Here is a 16,032-nt window from a genome sequence, read left to right as displayed (position 1 = left end):
AGGACTTTAATTTAATAATGTGCTTTGATTGTAACACTTGGTGTCTTGCTTTGAATATGGGAGTTTTATTTTTTTTAGTGTAATACTTTGGGCTCATTTAGACGTGCAATTAAAATTGAACACCCATTAACTCCCTCATTAAGACAAATTAAGGGTGCATTTGTGGTGCATTTTTTCTGTTTGTAATCGGAGCAGGCAGGCTGTTCACAGTGTTCTTTCAAAAAAAAAATGGGTAATATGGTGCACTCTGGATAAGGCAAAGTAAGATTTGGAATGGATTGGGAGGAGAGATTGGGAGAATAACATAAATTCTTTGGAAAGCAAGAACAAAGATTGTCTCTGGACAGCCACACTCTGAACAAATTGTAGCCTTTTATTAAAAGAAGGACAGCACTACAAGTCACAGCAAAATAAAATAAAACCTGACTGCTGACGCGTTTCACAGTGAAACTAGTGCTTAGTCAAGACTAAGCACTAGTTTCAGTGCGAAACACGTCAAGGGTCAGGTTTTATTTTATTTTGCTGTGACTTATAGTGCTGTCCTTTTAATAAAAGGCTTCAATTTGTTTAGAGTGCAGCTGTCCAGAGACGATTTTTGTTCCTGCTTTGCTAGTGTTGTCTGCAACGGAGGATATTCATCTGGGTTCCCACCTGGAGCGGCTACTCCCTTTTCCCCATAAATTCTTTGGAGATATAGGATAAATAAATAACTGTCCAAAGCAGGCTGCCGGTTCAGCGATCTGTCTCCTCCCCCAGTCACTACAATGCCCCCACAGTTAGAAACCCCTCCCTAGGGAACACTTAACCCCTTGATAGCCCCCTAGTGTTAACTCCTTCCCTGCCACTGACATTTATACAGTAATCTGTGGCTATTTTTAGCTCGCATTGCTGTATGAATGTCGATTGCAAAAAAGTGGCCGATCTATCCGTCACAATATTAAAAAAAAAAAATTCAAAATTGTCGGCCTATTTTTGTTTATAGCGCAAAAAAATTTAAACCGCAGAGGTGATTAAATACCACCATAGGAAATCTCTATTTGTGGGGAAAAAAGGAGATTTTATTTGAGTACAGAGTCGCACGACCGCACAATTGTCAGCTAAAGTAAAGCAGTGCCTTATCACAAAGAATGATCTGGTAATAAAGGGGTAAAACCTTCCGGAGGTCAAGTGGTTAAAGAAGTGTTATCAGTAGGTCTGAGGTTATCCATATACTGTAAAGGATATTTTCCAAAGGAATTGGTGATTGTATCTCAGGCAGAATAGTATTGCTGCTCATGTAATGACAAACAAGTCATGGTTGGCTTAGAATAGATCATGGTTGCGCAACCTGTGGCCCTCCAGAATGTTTTAGAACTACAAGTCCCACAGGGCACTGCATGGCTGACAGTTACAAGTATGACTCCTAAAGGCAGAGGCATGATGGGACTTGTAGTTCCGCAGCAGCTGGAGGGCCACAGGTTGAGCACCCATGGCTAAGATGAATGAACTGACCCATGTCAGAGTCTACAGATTTAATTGTGCATTGGTGGGCCTCCCATCATCCTTCTGACCCAGAAATGATGCCAGTCAATTTGGGTGAATATGCACATTTCCATATTCTAAGCAGCCGGAGCAGGCTGCCATGTCGTGTGTTGTGGAGTTGGGAAGTGGCTGCTGTTGCTATGCAGTCCAGCAATCAGTTACAGTGTAGATAGCGGGAAGGCTGCTGTACTGCTCTAAGTGCTCAGTGTCAGTTCTATTTTTATAACAGCAGGCATAAAAAACATTCAGACTCGCTAATCACCACACTGCCAGTGCGTTACCCGGAGGAGAACGACACAAACAGGCTGCATTTTTCAAAACTTGGCATCCAAAGCAGATAATTAATAAAAAAGAAAAACTATCTTTACACTGAGAAAATAAAAATCGGTGATATCCTTTGTTATACTAAAGGTCTGCTGCTAATGTTTTTTATCACACTGCTAACAGAATATTCAGCCAACATTTTACTGTTTTAGTGGTAGAATTTAGCACCTGATATGCTATGTCTGGGTTTTTAGGGGTTATGTTTAACCCTTTGACTGCCTAGAATGTATACCCCACTTGAGCTCCGGAAGATTTTACCCCTTTCATGACTAGGGCATTTTTTTTTGTTATTCAGCACCGCTTTAAAACGGAGTTCCGCTGACTTCTGATATTAGGAAACTTGCCTGTCCTGGAATCCAGTGATGTCGGCACCCCAAGCGAAGCGATGCTTCCATCCGCTCTTGGGGTTTTTCTCTGGCCGATGCCGATGTTTAGAAATTGCGGCGGCTGACGGCCTATATATGATGCTGAATTTTTTTTTTTTTTTTTTTTTTTATTCTTTTTTTTTTTTCTTCATCTCATAAAATCTAACAGTTGGACCCCTTTCACACTGGGGTGTTTTTCAGGCACTTCTGGGCTAAAAATAGCACCTGTAAAGTGCCTGCAAAACGGCTCCCCATTTGACAAGTGCTTTAATCCCTCTGCACTCAATCCAAAACTAAAAGAAAAGTTTTGCCTTTAGTTATACTTTAAATGGATGTAAAGACAAAACTTTTTTTTGTTTTAGATAGAATGGGGAAGGATTAGAACTTGAGTCATTCAATTCATGTCTGGCAAATAGGTTATATCCAGAACAGGAAGTGAGGGGAACTCTCTCTAACAGCAACACAGACAGAAGTAAACATGCTTAATTTTATGTTAAGTAGAGGGGTGCTGGAACCTCTGAAAGCTTTTTATTGTTTCCCCTTACTTCCTGGCTGGTAAAACGTTGTCCTCAGAAAGGGAAATAAGGGAAACCTCTCTGATGAAGCCCTAGATAGCAGTAAAATCTGACAGAAAATTCTAACCTTCCTCCGCCCTATCCAAAACAAAGAAAAAATAGTTGGCTACACGTACACTTTAACAATCTCTGCAGCAAATGCTAATTTACTTGTCATTGTAGAGTTATTAATTTGTACCTTTTATGTACAGTGTAATTTATCCCCTTTTTTTTTGCAATTTTAAGGAGCAATACAGACAACCATGTTCCGCCTCAAACACTGCTGCCGAAAGTAATAAATGACGTGCCACCATTATTGCCGCCCATGACCACTGACGTTCCAGGCGTCCCTACAAGTTCATTTCAGCTTGAGTCAGATTTCAGGAGTCTTAAGGGAAACCAGGAAATGTTATACAAGTACATCAAGGTAGGAAAACATTACCTGGGTTTTGTTACATGTTGTTGTTTTTTTTTTTTTTTTTGCAAACCAAAATAAAAGTCCAAATACTGTACTCCAGACTTACCGTAATTTCAAACTTGCACAGTTGTGCTGAAATTGCTTTCACTGTACACTGTGAGCTTCTTGAAGCTGCAGCAAATCAAATGGAGCCCACCAAGTTACCACGCTGGAAGACATCCAGCATCATCTAGCTCTATGTTGACTGGCAAGTTATCACATCAGCACATCTGTATTCTCAGTATAAGAACACCATTAGAAAAGATTCTATTTTCAGGTTAAAACATAAAATAAAAATATATTTTAATATTTCTTATAGGATCTACAAATATTTATTAGATTATTCTATGTTTCAAATACTCTCTTATTACATGATACCATTTTTCTGTAATCTTTCATTGTCAATTGTATCTACTGTTTTCTCTTTACTTTAATACCAAAAAACAAATTTGACAAAAAAAAAAATATATATATATATATATATATATATATATATATATATATACGCATCGCTTTACATATACAGTATATTGAACATTCACACCAGTCCCTGCTTTCAAGGAGCTTACAGTCCAAGATCCCTATCTCACATTCATACATATACATACTAGGGCTATTTTAGAGAGTTAACCTACCAGCGTGTCTTTGGAGTGTGGGAGAACTTGGAGAAAACCCACACAGGCATCGGGGAAACATGTAAACCCCAGGCAGGTAGTGCCGTGGTTGGGATTTGAACCAACAACCCTAGTGCTGGTAAGCAGAAGTGCTAAGAATTTATTTACTGTGCTGCCCCACAGCATCTCCCAAAATATATATATTTTTTTCATTTTATAAAAACATAAAAGCACCTTCCACACTATGCGTGTTTTTTTGTCCTATAAATATATTCGGTCAAATTGCACCTTCTCCTTTAAGAGGCTCATCAAAGTGGTTGTAAATTCTAGTTTTTTTCCCTCTCTAAAAATAACAAATCTGTTATTCTTACCTGCTCTGTGCAGTTAGTTTTGCACAGAGCAGCCTGGATCCTCCTCTTGGGTCCCTCTTCAGCTCTCCTGGTCCCTCCCTCCTGTTGAGTGCCCCCACAGCAAGCAGCTTTCTATGGGGGCACCCAAGCCGTGTCACAGCTCCCTGTGTCCATTCAGACACAGAGCCCCTATTTCGCTGTTGTGTCTCAGCCAATCAGGAGGAGAGTCCCGGATGGACGGGAACTCGTGGACAGGGCTGGAGAGAGATGAGGCGCAGATACGTTTTGTGTATAATTTTCTCCTTTGTATTCCTTGATAGGTGCTCAAAAAAAGTAAAAGCTATCATAGTGCTTTTCAGTTAAAATGATCCCAATTTTTAATAAAGTGGTTGTAAACCCAATCACACATCTTGCAGCTACAGGCAAGCCTAGATTAAGGCTTACCTGTAGGTGCTAGAAATATCTCCTTAACCTACACGGTTAAGGAGATATTTGCTTAAAACACAGCACCAATGTCTATGGCGCTTGCGTGCCATAGACAATGGCATAGGCGCGGGAGTGATATGCATACTAGCTCATTATGACTTGCAGGGTATTTAAAAAAAAAACAAAAAAAACAAGGGTTTACTTCCTCCTTTAAGTATTAAAATGTCACTCGTCATTTTGCTGTGTACAGATGAAAAACCGCATGTACTATCCCCTTAGGGAATATAACTAACTGAACAAACACCTCTTACTCCTTATTTGGAACGTCCTGACGTCACTGGCTCCGCCCCTTACGTGTTGTTCCACTATCAAGTGGCTTCATAAGAGGGAATGCAGCACTGTGACCTCCTACCAGCACTTATGTCCTGCTATGTTGATATGCTGCTACGGCAACCACTACTTAGGCAGGTTGCTGTGATGTTTTCAGGAAGCTATGTACAGCACCCTGTCAGACCTTCCCACTAGCCATGATCTGTCCAAATAGCATAGAGAAGCATAAAGACCTAGTGGTCTTATGCCTGGGTCTAAAATAAGGCATGTACAATGGAAAAATGTAATCAGCATGTTGATTGGGGGGGAGATTAGGGATGAAAAAATATAAGCAGAACATCAGCTTCACGGTACACCTGTTATAAGTTGTAGGCACTTATCTTTAGCAGCTTCCCAATACCTGCCATTATGCCCAACTCCCAGGTTGTTCTGAACTGCAAGGCTTTAACACTCACATTTTTACTGCTTTAGAACCATGATTGGCAGCCTTGTTGGCCAGTAGGAGTGGGTAGCGGGCAGAAAGGGGTGGACAAGCTTTGACACAACAAAGAAATATCTTTGGATTTGTACTTGGGTATATCTTGGGCATAGCAATAGTGAGTTTTAGGGGCCTAAAGTTTAAAGTGCGCCTAGAAGTTGACCTCCGATTATTGTTGCAGTTTTATTTTAGTTATGACTTATTATTAAATTTGCATAATACATAAATATTATTTTTTTCTTCTCTTTGATTGTAGCAAATTGAACCATCCATGTACACTAAAATCTTCCAAAAGGCATTGGATCCAGATGTGTTTAATGAAATGATAAAGATTCTACGGCTTAAATACATTGCGTAAGCAGAAGTTTTACCTTTAATAACATACAGTTTTTCCCTTTTTTTTTAAATGCAGTGGCAGGATGCCCACTGCACCTGTAAATCTTTGATTTACTTGTGTTAAAAAGTATCCTGTTCTCTTTGTATTGCTTCCTTAGCGTGAAATACCTGGTGTTCCTACCAGTCCTCCTGCTTTCCTATTTCCAACCAACGAACCATGCTAGGCATGAGAACACATCCAGCCTGGTGTGGTCAGTTCTCTGGTTGTGTTGTAGAACAGCCTGCCTGTCCTCTAATAATTAGACTTGCACTAACACGCTCACCCGATTAGCCATTAACTAGGAAGACCAGTGTACTGCTATCTCCCCACACACCCTCTATGCAGCTGAGAACAAATATTATGTGATCACCTTAAAAAAAAAAGAAGCTATTTATATAGTTGTGTGTATATGTATGTGTGTGTGTGTGTGTGTGTGTGTGTGTGTGTGTATGTATGTGTGTGTGTGTATATATATATATATATATATATATATATATATATATATATATATATATAATGTGTGAAATAAAGGAACACTTTTTAATCAGAGTATAGCGTCAACTCAATTAAACTCCTGTGAAATTGATCTGGTCAGTTAAGTAGCAGAGGGGGCTGTTAATCAGTTTCAGCTGCTTTGGTGTTAATGACATTAACAACCGGTGCACTAGATGGGCAACAATAAGATGACCTCTAAAACAGGAATGGTTTTACAGGTGGAGCTGTCTGACATTTTTTTCCCCCTACTCATCTTTTCTGACTGTTTTTCGCTAGTTTTGCATTTGGCTAGGGTCAGTGTCACTACTAGTAGCATGACGCGATACCTGAACCCTATAGAGATTGCACAGGCAGTCCAACTCTTCCAGAATGACACATCAATAGCATAGAGGAGATTCCAGGAGACAGGCAGTTACACTAGGAGAGCTGGACACAGCCATAGAAGGTCCTTAACCCATCAGCAGGACCGGTATCTGTTCCTTTGTGCAAGGAGGAACAGGATGAGCACTGCCTGAGCCCCACAAAATGACCTCCAGCAGGCCACTGGTGTAAATGTCTCTGACCAAACAATCAGAAATAGACTTCATGAGGGTGGTCTGAGGGTCCTACATCCTCTAGTGGGCCCTGTGCTCAGTGCCTGCCACCGTGGAGCTCGATTGGCATTTGCCATTGAACACCAGAATTGGCAGGTTTATCCTGAGCACATGTGATAAATGTGGAGAACGTTATGCTGCCTGTAACATCGTTCAGCATGACCAGTTTGGTGGTGGGTCAGTGATGGTCTGGGGAGGCATATCTATGGAGGGATGCACAGACCTCTACAGGCTAGACAATGGCACCCTGACTGCCTTTAGGTATCGGGATAAAACCCTTGGACCCATTGTCAGACCTTACGCTGATGCAGTGGGTCCTGGGTTCCTCGTGCATGCCAATGCCCGGCCTCATGTGGCAAGAGTATGCAGCCAGTTCCTGAGGATGAAGGATTTGATACCATTGAATGGCCCCCATGCTCGTCTGACCCAAATCCAATAGAACACCTCTGGGACATTGTTTTGGTCCATCCGACCTCAGTCTGTTCAGGAGCTCAGTGATGCCCTGGTCCAGATCTGGGAGTAAATACCCCAGGGCACCATCCATCATCTCATTAAGAGCATCCTCCGACATTGTCAGGCGTGCATACAAGCACTTGGGGACCATACAAACTACTGCGTACCATTTTGAGTTGCTGCAATGAAATTTCAGCAAAATGGCAGAAACTAGCTTGCTGCATAATTTTTTTTCTCTTAGATTTTCGTGGTGTCTTTGAATTCAGCCTCCTGTAGGTTGATCATTTTCATTTCCATCAAGCGATGTGGCATCCTTTCATTCCTAACAAATTACCCAGTCCATATCAGTATAGATATCCAGCATAATGTTTTTCCCTATTGAGATCTGATGTGTTTTTAAAGTGTGTGTGTGTTTGTTTATATATATATATATATATATATATATATATATATATAATCTGTGTGTGTGTATATATATTATATATCCCCCATCTGATGTCTACTTTCAGAACTGGTCTTATTTAATTTTGTGTCAATAAATGGAAATTTTTCTTCATTATTTCCAAGAGCACATTTGCATGATTGTGTGTGTGACCCATGAGCGCTTGTTTTCAGTGTATAGATGTTGTGTATTCGGTACTTCTGGGCACACATTTTATCTAGCTGCTCTGGATATACATCCTCCCCTTAAATTTTTCTTATTGTGAGTATTATTATATTCACCAATATTAGCACTGGTGATTTTTATATATATATATATATATATATATATATATATATATATATACGCAGTGGATATAAAAAGTCCCTATTAAAATGACACCTTTAATGTGACATATAAATTGTACAACTCAATTAAAAAACAAACTGAAATCTTTTAGATGGGGGAGGTAAAAATAAAAAATAAAATAATATGGTTGCATAAGTATGCACACCCTCTAATAACTGGGGATGTAGCTGTGTTCAGAATAAAGCATGGGGTAGAGTGGCAAGATGGCAAACTTTTCTTCCGAAGAAAAACATCCAAGCCAAGCTAAATTTTGCAAAAACACATCTGAAGTCTCCCAAAAGCATGTGGGAAAATGTGTTCTGGTCTGATCAAACCAAGGTTGAACTTTTTGTCCATAATGCCAAAAGATGTTTGCCGCAAAAACAACACTGCACATCACCAAAAGAACACCATACCCACAGTGAAGCATGGTGGTGGCAGCATCATGCTTTGGGGCGGTTTTTCTTAAGCTGGAACAGGGGCCTTAGTAAAGGTAAAGGGAATTATGAACTGTTCCAAATACCAGTCCATAATGGCACAAAACTTTCTGGATTCTGCTATACCGCTGCACATGAAGAGGAACTTCATATTTCAGCTTGACAATGACCCAAAGCATACAAATCAACAAAGGAATGGCTTCACCAAAAGAAGTTTAAAGTTTTGGAATTGCCCAGACCTGAATCCGATTGAGAATGTGTGGGGTGATCTGAAAAATGTTGTGCACAGGAGATGCCATGGAGATGTGTCTGCTGACACCCGTCTGCCATCCGATCCGTGAAAATCAGACATGGCGATACGTTCGCCAACCATCTTATCTTATGACGGAGGGTAAAACAAATCCTAATGCATGGACACAGTTTTGCAACTTTGACATGTGTACATTTCACAACTACTTTTTTGTATCCAGGTGGATTAAGCCCAAAAATTTGACTTTCATTTTGTGGTAAATGGGTAATGGATATCTCCTTTTTATTATTATTATTATTATTATTATTATTATTATCAAAGGAAAACTGGCCCAAAATATATATATATATTTTTTTTTTATCAATGAAAATTTTTATTAAGGAGAAAGTAAGTTACAGAGTTCAGAATAAACACAAGTACAGCAAATTAGCATGTTAGGCGCAAACCATCATGAGCATCTGAACAAAGAAATAAGAAAAAAGGTAAAAAAAAAAAAAAAAATTAAAATAAAACAGAATATATTAATGGCAGGTCCTCAGTATGGTCTCAACTTTTAAATCCAGTCCTGCAATCTTGTGCCAATGGAGTACTTGTGTACGAAAATTGAAGCTCGTTGCCATTTTGTTTTTCTTTCTTTTTTTTGTTGTTGTACAGAAGACGATTCATTTTACTGGGGCTGCATATATATGTGTACAGGTTGCAGCAAGGGGCTAAATTATTTGCTGCTGCTTTTTTTTCTTTTTTTAAATGGTTTGACATTTTTCTAGCTACCTCAAAACTACTATGCAAGTGTATCACTGTTCATATAGGCATCTAATTATACAAAGCTGGCCATGTACTGTATAATCTGATTGTACAGCCTTTTCAATTTACTAAAACCGTGTAATAAAAAAAAAACGAAACAATTCATTCAATTTGTATCAAACCAGAAAGGCAATTGTACTGCATTAGTTATCTAATAGTAGATCTAAAAAAATATTGTACATGTATGGTCAGGTTAACCACTTCAGCTTCTGAAGGTTTAACACTCTTCATGACAGGTCGGCGATCTGCGTTTTTTAGCGGGACTGCGCATTGCGGAAACGGTGAAACCAATACAGTGATCAGTGCTTAAAAAAAAATGCACTGATCACTGTATACATGACACTGGCAGGGAAGGGGTTAACATCAGGGGCAATCAAGGGGGTTAAGTGTCTACCTGGGAGGTGTTTTCCGACTGTGTGGAGGATGAGCTGATTGGAGGAAAAGAGAAATCGTGTTTCAGCTTATCTGAAACACAAAGATCTCTCCTTTGCTCCCTCACAGATCAGCAGTTTGCCTTGTTTACATAGGCACACCGCTGATCTGTCTCTCCACTGAACGATCAGCGGGTCGCAGCGGTCGCCGAACCCACTGTGTCCAATCACAGCGGGAATGGCGCACGTGCGCCCCATACACCGCGTGCACAAAATCACATACAGGTATGTGATTTTGCACAGCCGGGCCGCCCTGCTGCAGTATATGTATGGTGGGCAGTCCGGAAGTGGTTAAAGTAGTTTAAAGACTCAGGGTTTTTTTACTTCCATACATTCTATGCATGTAGGTAAAAACCTTCTATGTGAAGCAATCCATCAAGCCCCTCTAATATTTACCTAAGCCCCATTGCGATCCAGCAAAGTGCACAAGAGTCTTGGGTCTCCAGGAACTCTTCCACTTCACAGCCTTTGGCTCCCGCTGCCAGTGAGGAGAGAGGAGGACCGATAAATGCACACACAGAGCAGCAGCTTAGGAGTCAACCTGCTTGGGTGCCCCCAGAGCAAGCTGCTTGGTGGGCCAAGTGCTCTGTGGGCACTCGACAAGAGGGGGGAGGGGCCAGGAGCACCAACGGGGGGACCCAGGAAGAGGAGGATTGGGCTGTTCTGTGCAAAACCATTGCACAGAGCAGGTTAGTATGACATGTTTGTTATTTTCTTATTGCCTTTAATATCACGATGCATATATGAAATTTTGATCTCAGATAGACCATTTAACCGAAAATCTCCAAAAGGTTATTGATGTTACCATAACAATAGTATTTCTGTTCTCTAGAAATGAAGATGCAGCTAAAATTCTGGAAATTTTACAACGATTGTCTGAACTTAGAAGATTTGATATGGCAGTGATGTTTTTATCAGAATCGGAGAAAGAAGGTAATCTCTCTCTCTCCTTTAACTATAGTGCCTGGGTGGTCTCTCTCTCTCTCTCTCTCTCTCTCTCTCTCTCTCTCTCTCTCTCTCTCTCTCTCTCTCTCTCTTCGCCCCCCCCTCTCTCTCTCTCTCTCGCCCCCCCCCTCTCCCCCTATGGTGCCTGGGTGGTTTCCTTAGTCTGCATGTAAAGTGGTGCATCTCTACCGTGTTAAGAACCTGCTGCAGCAAAACATACATAAATATAACAAATACATTTCAATTGCCGGCAATAGAAAAATGTCGAAAAAACGCAGTGGGGGTCCCCCAATCCATACCGGCCCCCAGATCTCGCACCCCCATGTGAGTGAGTATGGAGTACATAGTAACCGTACCCATTCACCAAAAAATAAATGAAAACGCGCACACACACAGTTTTTGACAATTCCTTCCAATATATAGAGGTCTTATAAATGAGGGGGTGGCAAAACATAGCAACCTAAAAGCGTTCTTATAATTTGGAGTACACAGGTAGGTATAAGAAAATGTAGTTCTGTATAGAGAATAGAACCATTAATACATAATGCTCTTATATTGTTTTTATTTCTAATGGTTTGCTAGTTTTTTTTTTTTCACTTTTGTTCTGTTTATCTTTCACAGATGTCCGTGCCCTGTTTAATTTTGTAAAACAGTCACTAAAGACAAGTGATTCTTTTGATGCTCTAAAGAAGAAATATGGCATTTGAGCATTGAACCAAGAAATGTATTAAACGTTATTAAGATTAAATCTTTTTGGCAAATTTAATGGACTCTGTATAAATCCTGTACAAAATAAATCAATTTTTTGTACCTTTTGTGAATGTATTTATGTTGAATATGTATTTTATTTTTCATAAAATGACAAAAGTAATGCAAAACAATTTGGGGTACAGAAATGAAAAAAGGGGAGAGGGGGGTAATGAGTATAAATAGTCACCTCAATACAAAATGTTTTGCACATCTGTAATATCATTAGAGTCCAGGAAACAAGGGCTCAGCAAAAAATCTTCAAAACAATAGGATACAAGGAAGAAGTAAGAATGGAAAGAGAAAGAATAGAAGAGATGGTAGATTTATTTTTACAAATAAAATCAATGTTAAGTCAATTCGGTGTAGCCTATATCAGTGATGGCAAACCTTGGCACCCCAGATTTTTTGGAACTACATTTTGCATGATGCTCATGCACTCTGCAGTGTAGATGTAGTTCCAAAACATGTGGGGTGCCATGGTTCGCCATCACTCGCCTATATTTTCAGCAAGAAACGTATGGTTGGAGGCTAGAAATGTCCTGAAAAACAAACACTATCAAGTTGTAAATAGTCTACCAAACTTATCCGAAGGGGAGTAATGCATTCATGTACACCACAGATTAATATTATTTTTCCAGTTATCAGTTTATTTGGCTTGCTTCTCCTCCAATAGCATTAAATCATTCATAAGGTCAACCCAGGCAGTAAGGGAGGAGTGGTCTTCCAGATATTCGGGGGGGGGGGGGTGAAGCTGCCTGGCAGCCAATAGGAAAAAACGGAGGAGATTAGATTTTTGAGATCTAATGGACCAGAGAGAACAGACAGGAGTGCTATCTTAGGCGAAGGGGGAAAAGAGTCATCGTACATCTCACCATATATTGGAACTATCCGTTTCCAAAATGGACGGATACGGTGGCATTCCCACCATACATGCAAGTAAATATCTCTCATCTCGTGGCAGCGCCAGCACAGATCTGAAGAATTATTAAATATTCAACTCTGTGAAACTGGATCTCAGTACCATCTAGACAATATTTTAAAGTCTTTCTCCTGTGTATAGCAGGAGATTGAGGATTTATGTGTGAATAAGAAAGCGGTATGCCATTCCTCAGGGGATATCTCCATCTCCAGTTCCCTTGACCACACTTTTGTATACCTAGGGAGAATATCGTGTGTGTGTGTGTGTGAGATATGCTCTTCTTGTAAATTTGGGATAATGTATGGCGAGGCCCTTCTAAAGGGTACACAGTCCCTCAAAAGCAGTCAAGAGTCTAGGGGCTAGATTCACATATACTTGCGGCGGCGTAACGTATCGTCTATACGTTACACCGCCGCAAGTTTTCAGCGCAAGTGCCTGATTCACCAAGCACTTGCGTGTAAACTTACGGCGTTGTAATGTAAAGGCGTCCGGCGCAAGCCCGCCTAATTCAAATGGGGCGTGTACCATTTAAATTAGGCGCACTCCCGCGCCGGACGTACTGCACATGCTCCGTTTGGAAATTCCCGCCGTGCTTTGCGCGAAGTGACGTAATTTTTTTTTGAACGGCGACGTGCGTAACGTGCTTTCGTATTCCCGGACGTCTTACGCAAAAAAAAAAGAAAATTTGAAATTCGACCCGGGAACGACGGCCATACTTTAACATGGCTCATCTAAAGTTAAGCCATGTTAAAGCAGGCTTAACTTTGCGACGGGAAAAAATTACTAGCGACAATGTAATGAACGCGAAAACCTTCGTGGATCGCCGTAAAAGCTAATTTGCATACCCGACGCTGGAAAACGACGCAAACTCCACCCAGCGGCGGCCGAAGTATTGCATCCTAAGATCCGACGGTGTAAGTCAATTACACCTGTCGGATCTTAGGGCTATCTATGCGTAACTGATTCTATGAATCAGTCGCATAGATACTCCCAGAGATACGACGGCGTATCAGGAGATACGCCGTCGTATTTCTTCTGTGAGTCTGGCCCTATATGTTTTTCCCGACGCCTATAAAGTGCTACAATATTTGGTCAGACTGAGTGTGGGAAGCCAGTCAATGTGAGCCATTGGAGAAGTTGCACTCGGCTGAAAGAGGCCAGAAGTAGAATGTACAATCTTACAGGCAGTAGGTCAAGAAGACCTTTCATAAGAGGCTAATGTAGAAGCCTGACTACCATCTGGTAAAACTGGGTTATCAAAAAGGGGAAGTAAAGGGCTGGGATCCATGGTTAAAGAAAAGGGCTCCCGTCGTCTGTACCAAACCCGTCTTTTGTGAATGTATTTAGTAATTGTTGTGTTTCTACTAAAAATGCTGTTTGTAAAGAATACAGTTCACATAATACAGGGAAATTATACAATAATAGCCTGGCCTAGTACAAGGCATGGATAAGATAACAGCTAAACAAAGCATCAGCTCTAAGTTGTCCAGCCAAAGAAAGGTAATGGATAATGAATATCAAGAACAGCAGGTAGCTTCTGAAAGCACAAACTTCCAAGGCACGTACTAGCATCAAGTGATGCAGGTGATGTCAGGTTTGTGAAAGAACCAAACTAAAACATTTATCAAAGAAACCCATGCAAACGGAGAAAAGGAATTTACAGTGAGTGCTCCAGTCACACAGGAGGTCACGTTATACTGTTGGCTACCGGGGATTGGATGCCTGCAAAAAAAAAAAAAAACTGTAGGCTAGTACTGGGTATAACTCCTCCCACCAGAATCAGTTATTAATTTTTTTGGCTAGTTTCTAGGAGAATGGACATCTTTCTTGAGCTGATTAAGACATGTTGAGGCAATTTCCTCGCAGCTATCCAGTGCCGTTGTCCTCACACGTGACTTTTGGTTTTACTGCAAATGGTTCCTGTGGGACCGAACATTGTAGGGTGACCCTTGGCACTGTGCTCTGCTCTGCTAGACCGCATTGGTAACAGATCCTTTCTTTCCTGCAACTGGGTTTGTATTATGTTTGGCTCTTACTACCTTCAAACTACCAACTCTTGCCACTCTGATCCACAGACTGTTGGTTTTCCACCCTCTGATGAAGACTTTTGTCTTGATCAGCCTGAGTGTTTTCACACTCAGTAAAAGTAACTGAGGCGATGCGAAAATCAGAAGGGAAAATTTGAAAAAGACGAGCTGTCTGCGGATTTTCGGATCTTAGTACAGTGCTTTTGACAGCCGGTCTGACTTTTTCGGCAGACAAAAGCTGGATGTGCAGTCTATATACAATTTTTGTCGGATGTGAACTCAACATCTGATTTTCGTATGGTCTGTACAGAAATCATCACACAAGTACAAACACGCATGCTCAGAAACATGGAACGACTGGGAAGAGTTCGGTCTTGTAAACTACAGTTCGTAATCTACAATTACCATTTGTGATGCAGTAATTGATGAAATGTCGAAATGCAGCGCACATTCTCATCTTCTTTAATGGGATAATAACGAAGCTGTTTTGCTGGTGATACTGATGTAGTTATGCCAAATGTATTTTAAAAGGCATTTGTTTTGTAGTGATATAAATAATATTAATATTATGGTTGTTTGATTTTTTTGGGGGAAGTTACCACAATACCATTATCCCTGAGTTTTTAAGATCAAAGATACAACTATGTTGGTGTCCCTTGTTAAGTTTCCATTGTGTTGTTTTTAATGTAACTGCCTATTCCCAAACTGTCATTTGAAGAAAAACACATATAGCTGGATTCACGCAGATGAGCCTAATGTTAGGCAGGCGTAGCGTATCTCATATACGCTACGTCGCCGAAAGTTAGAGAGGCAAGTGCTGTATTCACAAAGCACTTGCGTCCTAAGTTACGGCGGCGTAGCGTAAATGTGCCGGCCTAAGCGCGCCTAATTCAAATTGTGAAGAGGTGGGCGTGTTTTATGCTACAGAATCGTGACTCGACGTGATTGACGTTTTTTACCGAACGGCGCATGTGCCGTCCGTGGACATATCCCAGTGCGCATGCTCCAAATTACGCCGCAAAGACTTATTGGTTTCGACGTGAATGTAAATTACGCCCAGCCCCATTCACGGACGACTTTTAAAATTCGACGCGGTTCCGACGTCCATACTTAACATTGGCTGCGCCATCTTTTTGGTGGAATATCTTTAGGCCTGAAAACGCCTTATGTAAACGGCGTATCTTTACTGCGACGGGCAAGCGTACGTTCGTGAATAGGCGTATCTTGCTGATTTACGCATTCTAGGCGTAAATCAGCGTACACGCCCCTAGCAGCCGGCCTAAATAGACAGCTAAGATACAGGTCCGTTGGACCGTATCCGCGGATAAATCCTCTCGTGTGTACTAGGCCTAACGAGCACCGTA

The 16,032-nt window shown here is 40.9% G+C and overlaps 1 protein-coding gene across 2 annotated transcripts in view; it reads left to right on the top strand.

Moving 5' to 3' along the window:
* RPAP3 (RNA polymerase II associated protein 3) overlaps positions 1 to 11,787 on the top strand; it is an 81,944-nt gene extending 70,157 nt beyond the window's left edge. For both annotated transcript variants that reach the window (XM_040343915.1, XM_040343916.1), the window contains exons 14-17: positions 3,011 to 3,191; positions 5,676 to 5,773; positions 10,860 to 10,960; positions 11,594 to 11,787. In XM_040343915.1, the coding sequence (XP_040199849.1) occupies positions 3,011 to 3,191; positions 5,676 to 5,773; positions 10,860 to 10,960; positions 11,594 to 11,679 (466 nt within the window). In that variant the 3' untranslated portion in view covers positions 11,680 to 11,787. The remainder of the gene's footprint in view (positions 1 to 3,010; positions 3,192 to 5,675; positions 5,774 to 10,859; positions 10,961 to 11,593) is intronic.
* Positions 11,788 to 16,032: the final 4,245 nt, after the last annotated feature.

This window comes from Rana temporaria, chromosome 3, assembly GCF_905171775.1.
Source record: "Rana temporaria chromosome 3, aRanTem1.1, whole genome shotgun sequence".
Lineage (NCBI taxonomy): Eukaryota > Metazoa > Chordata > Amphibia > Anura > Ranidae > Rana > Rana temporaria.
This window is presented reverse-complemented; position numbering and strand designations above follow the sequence as displayed.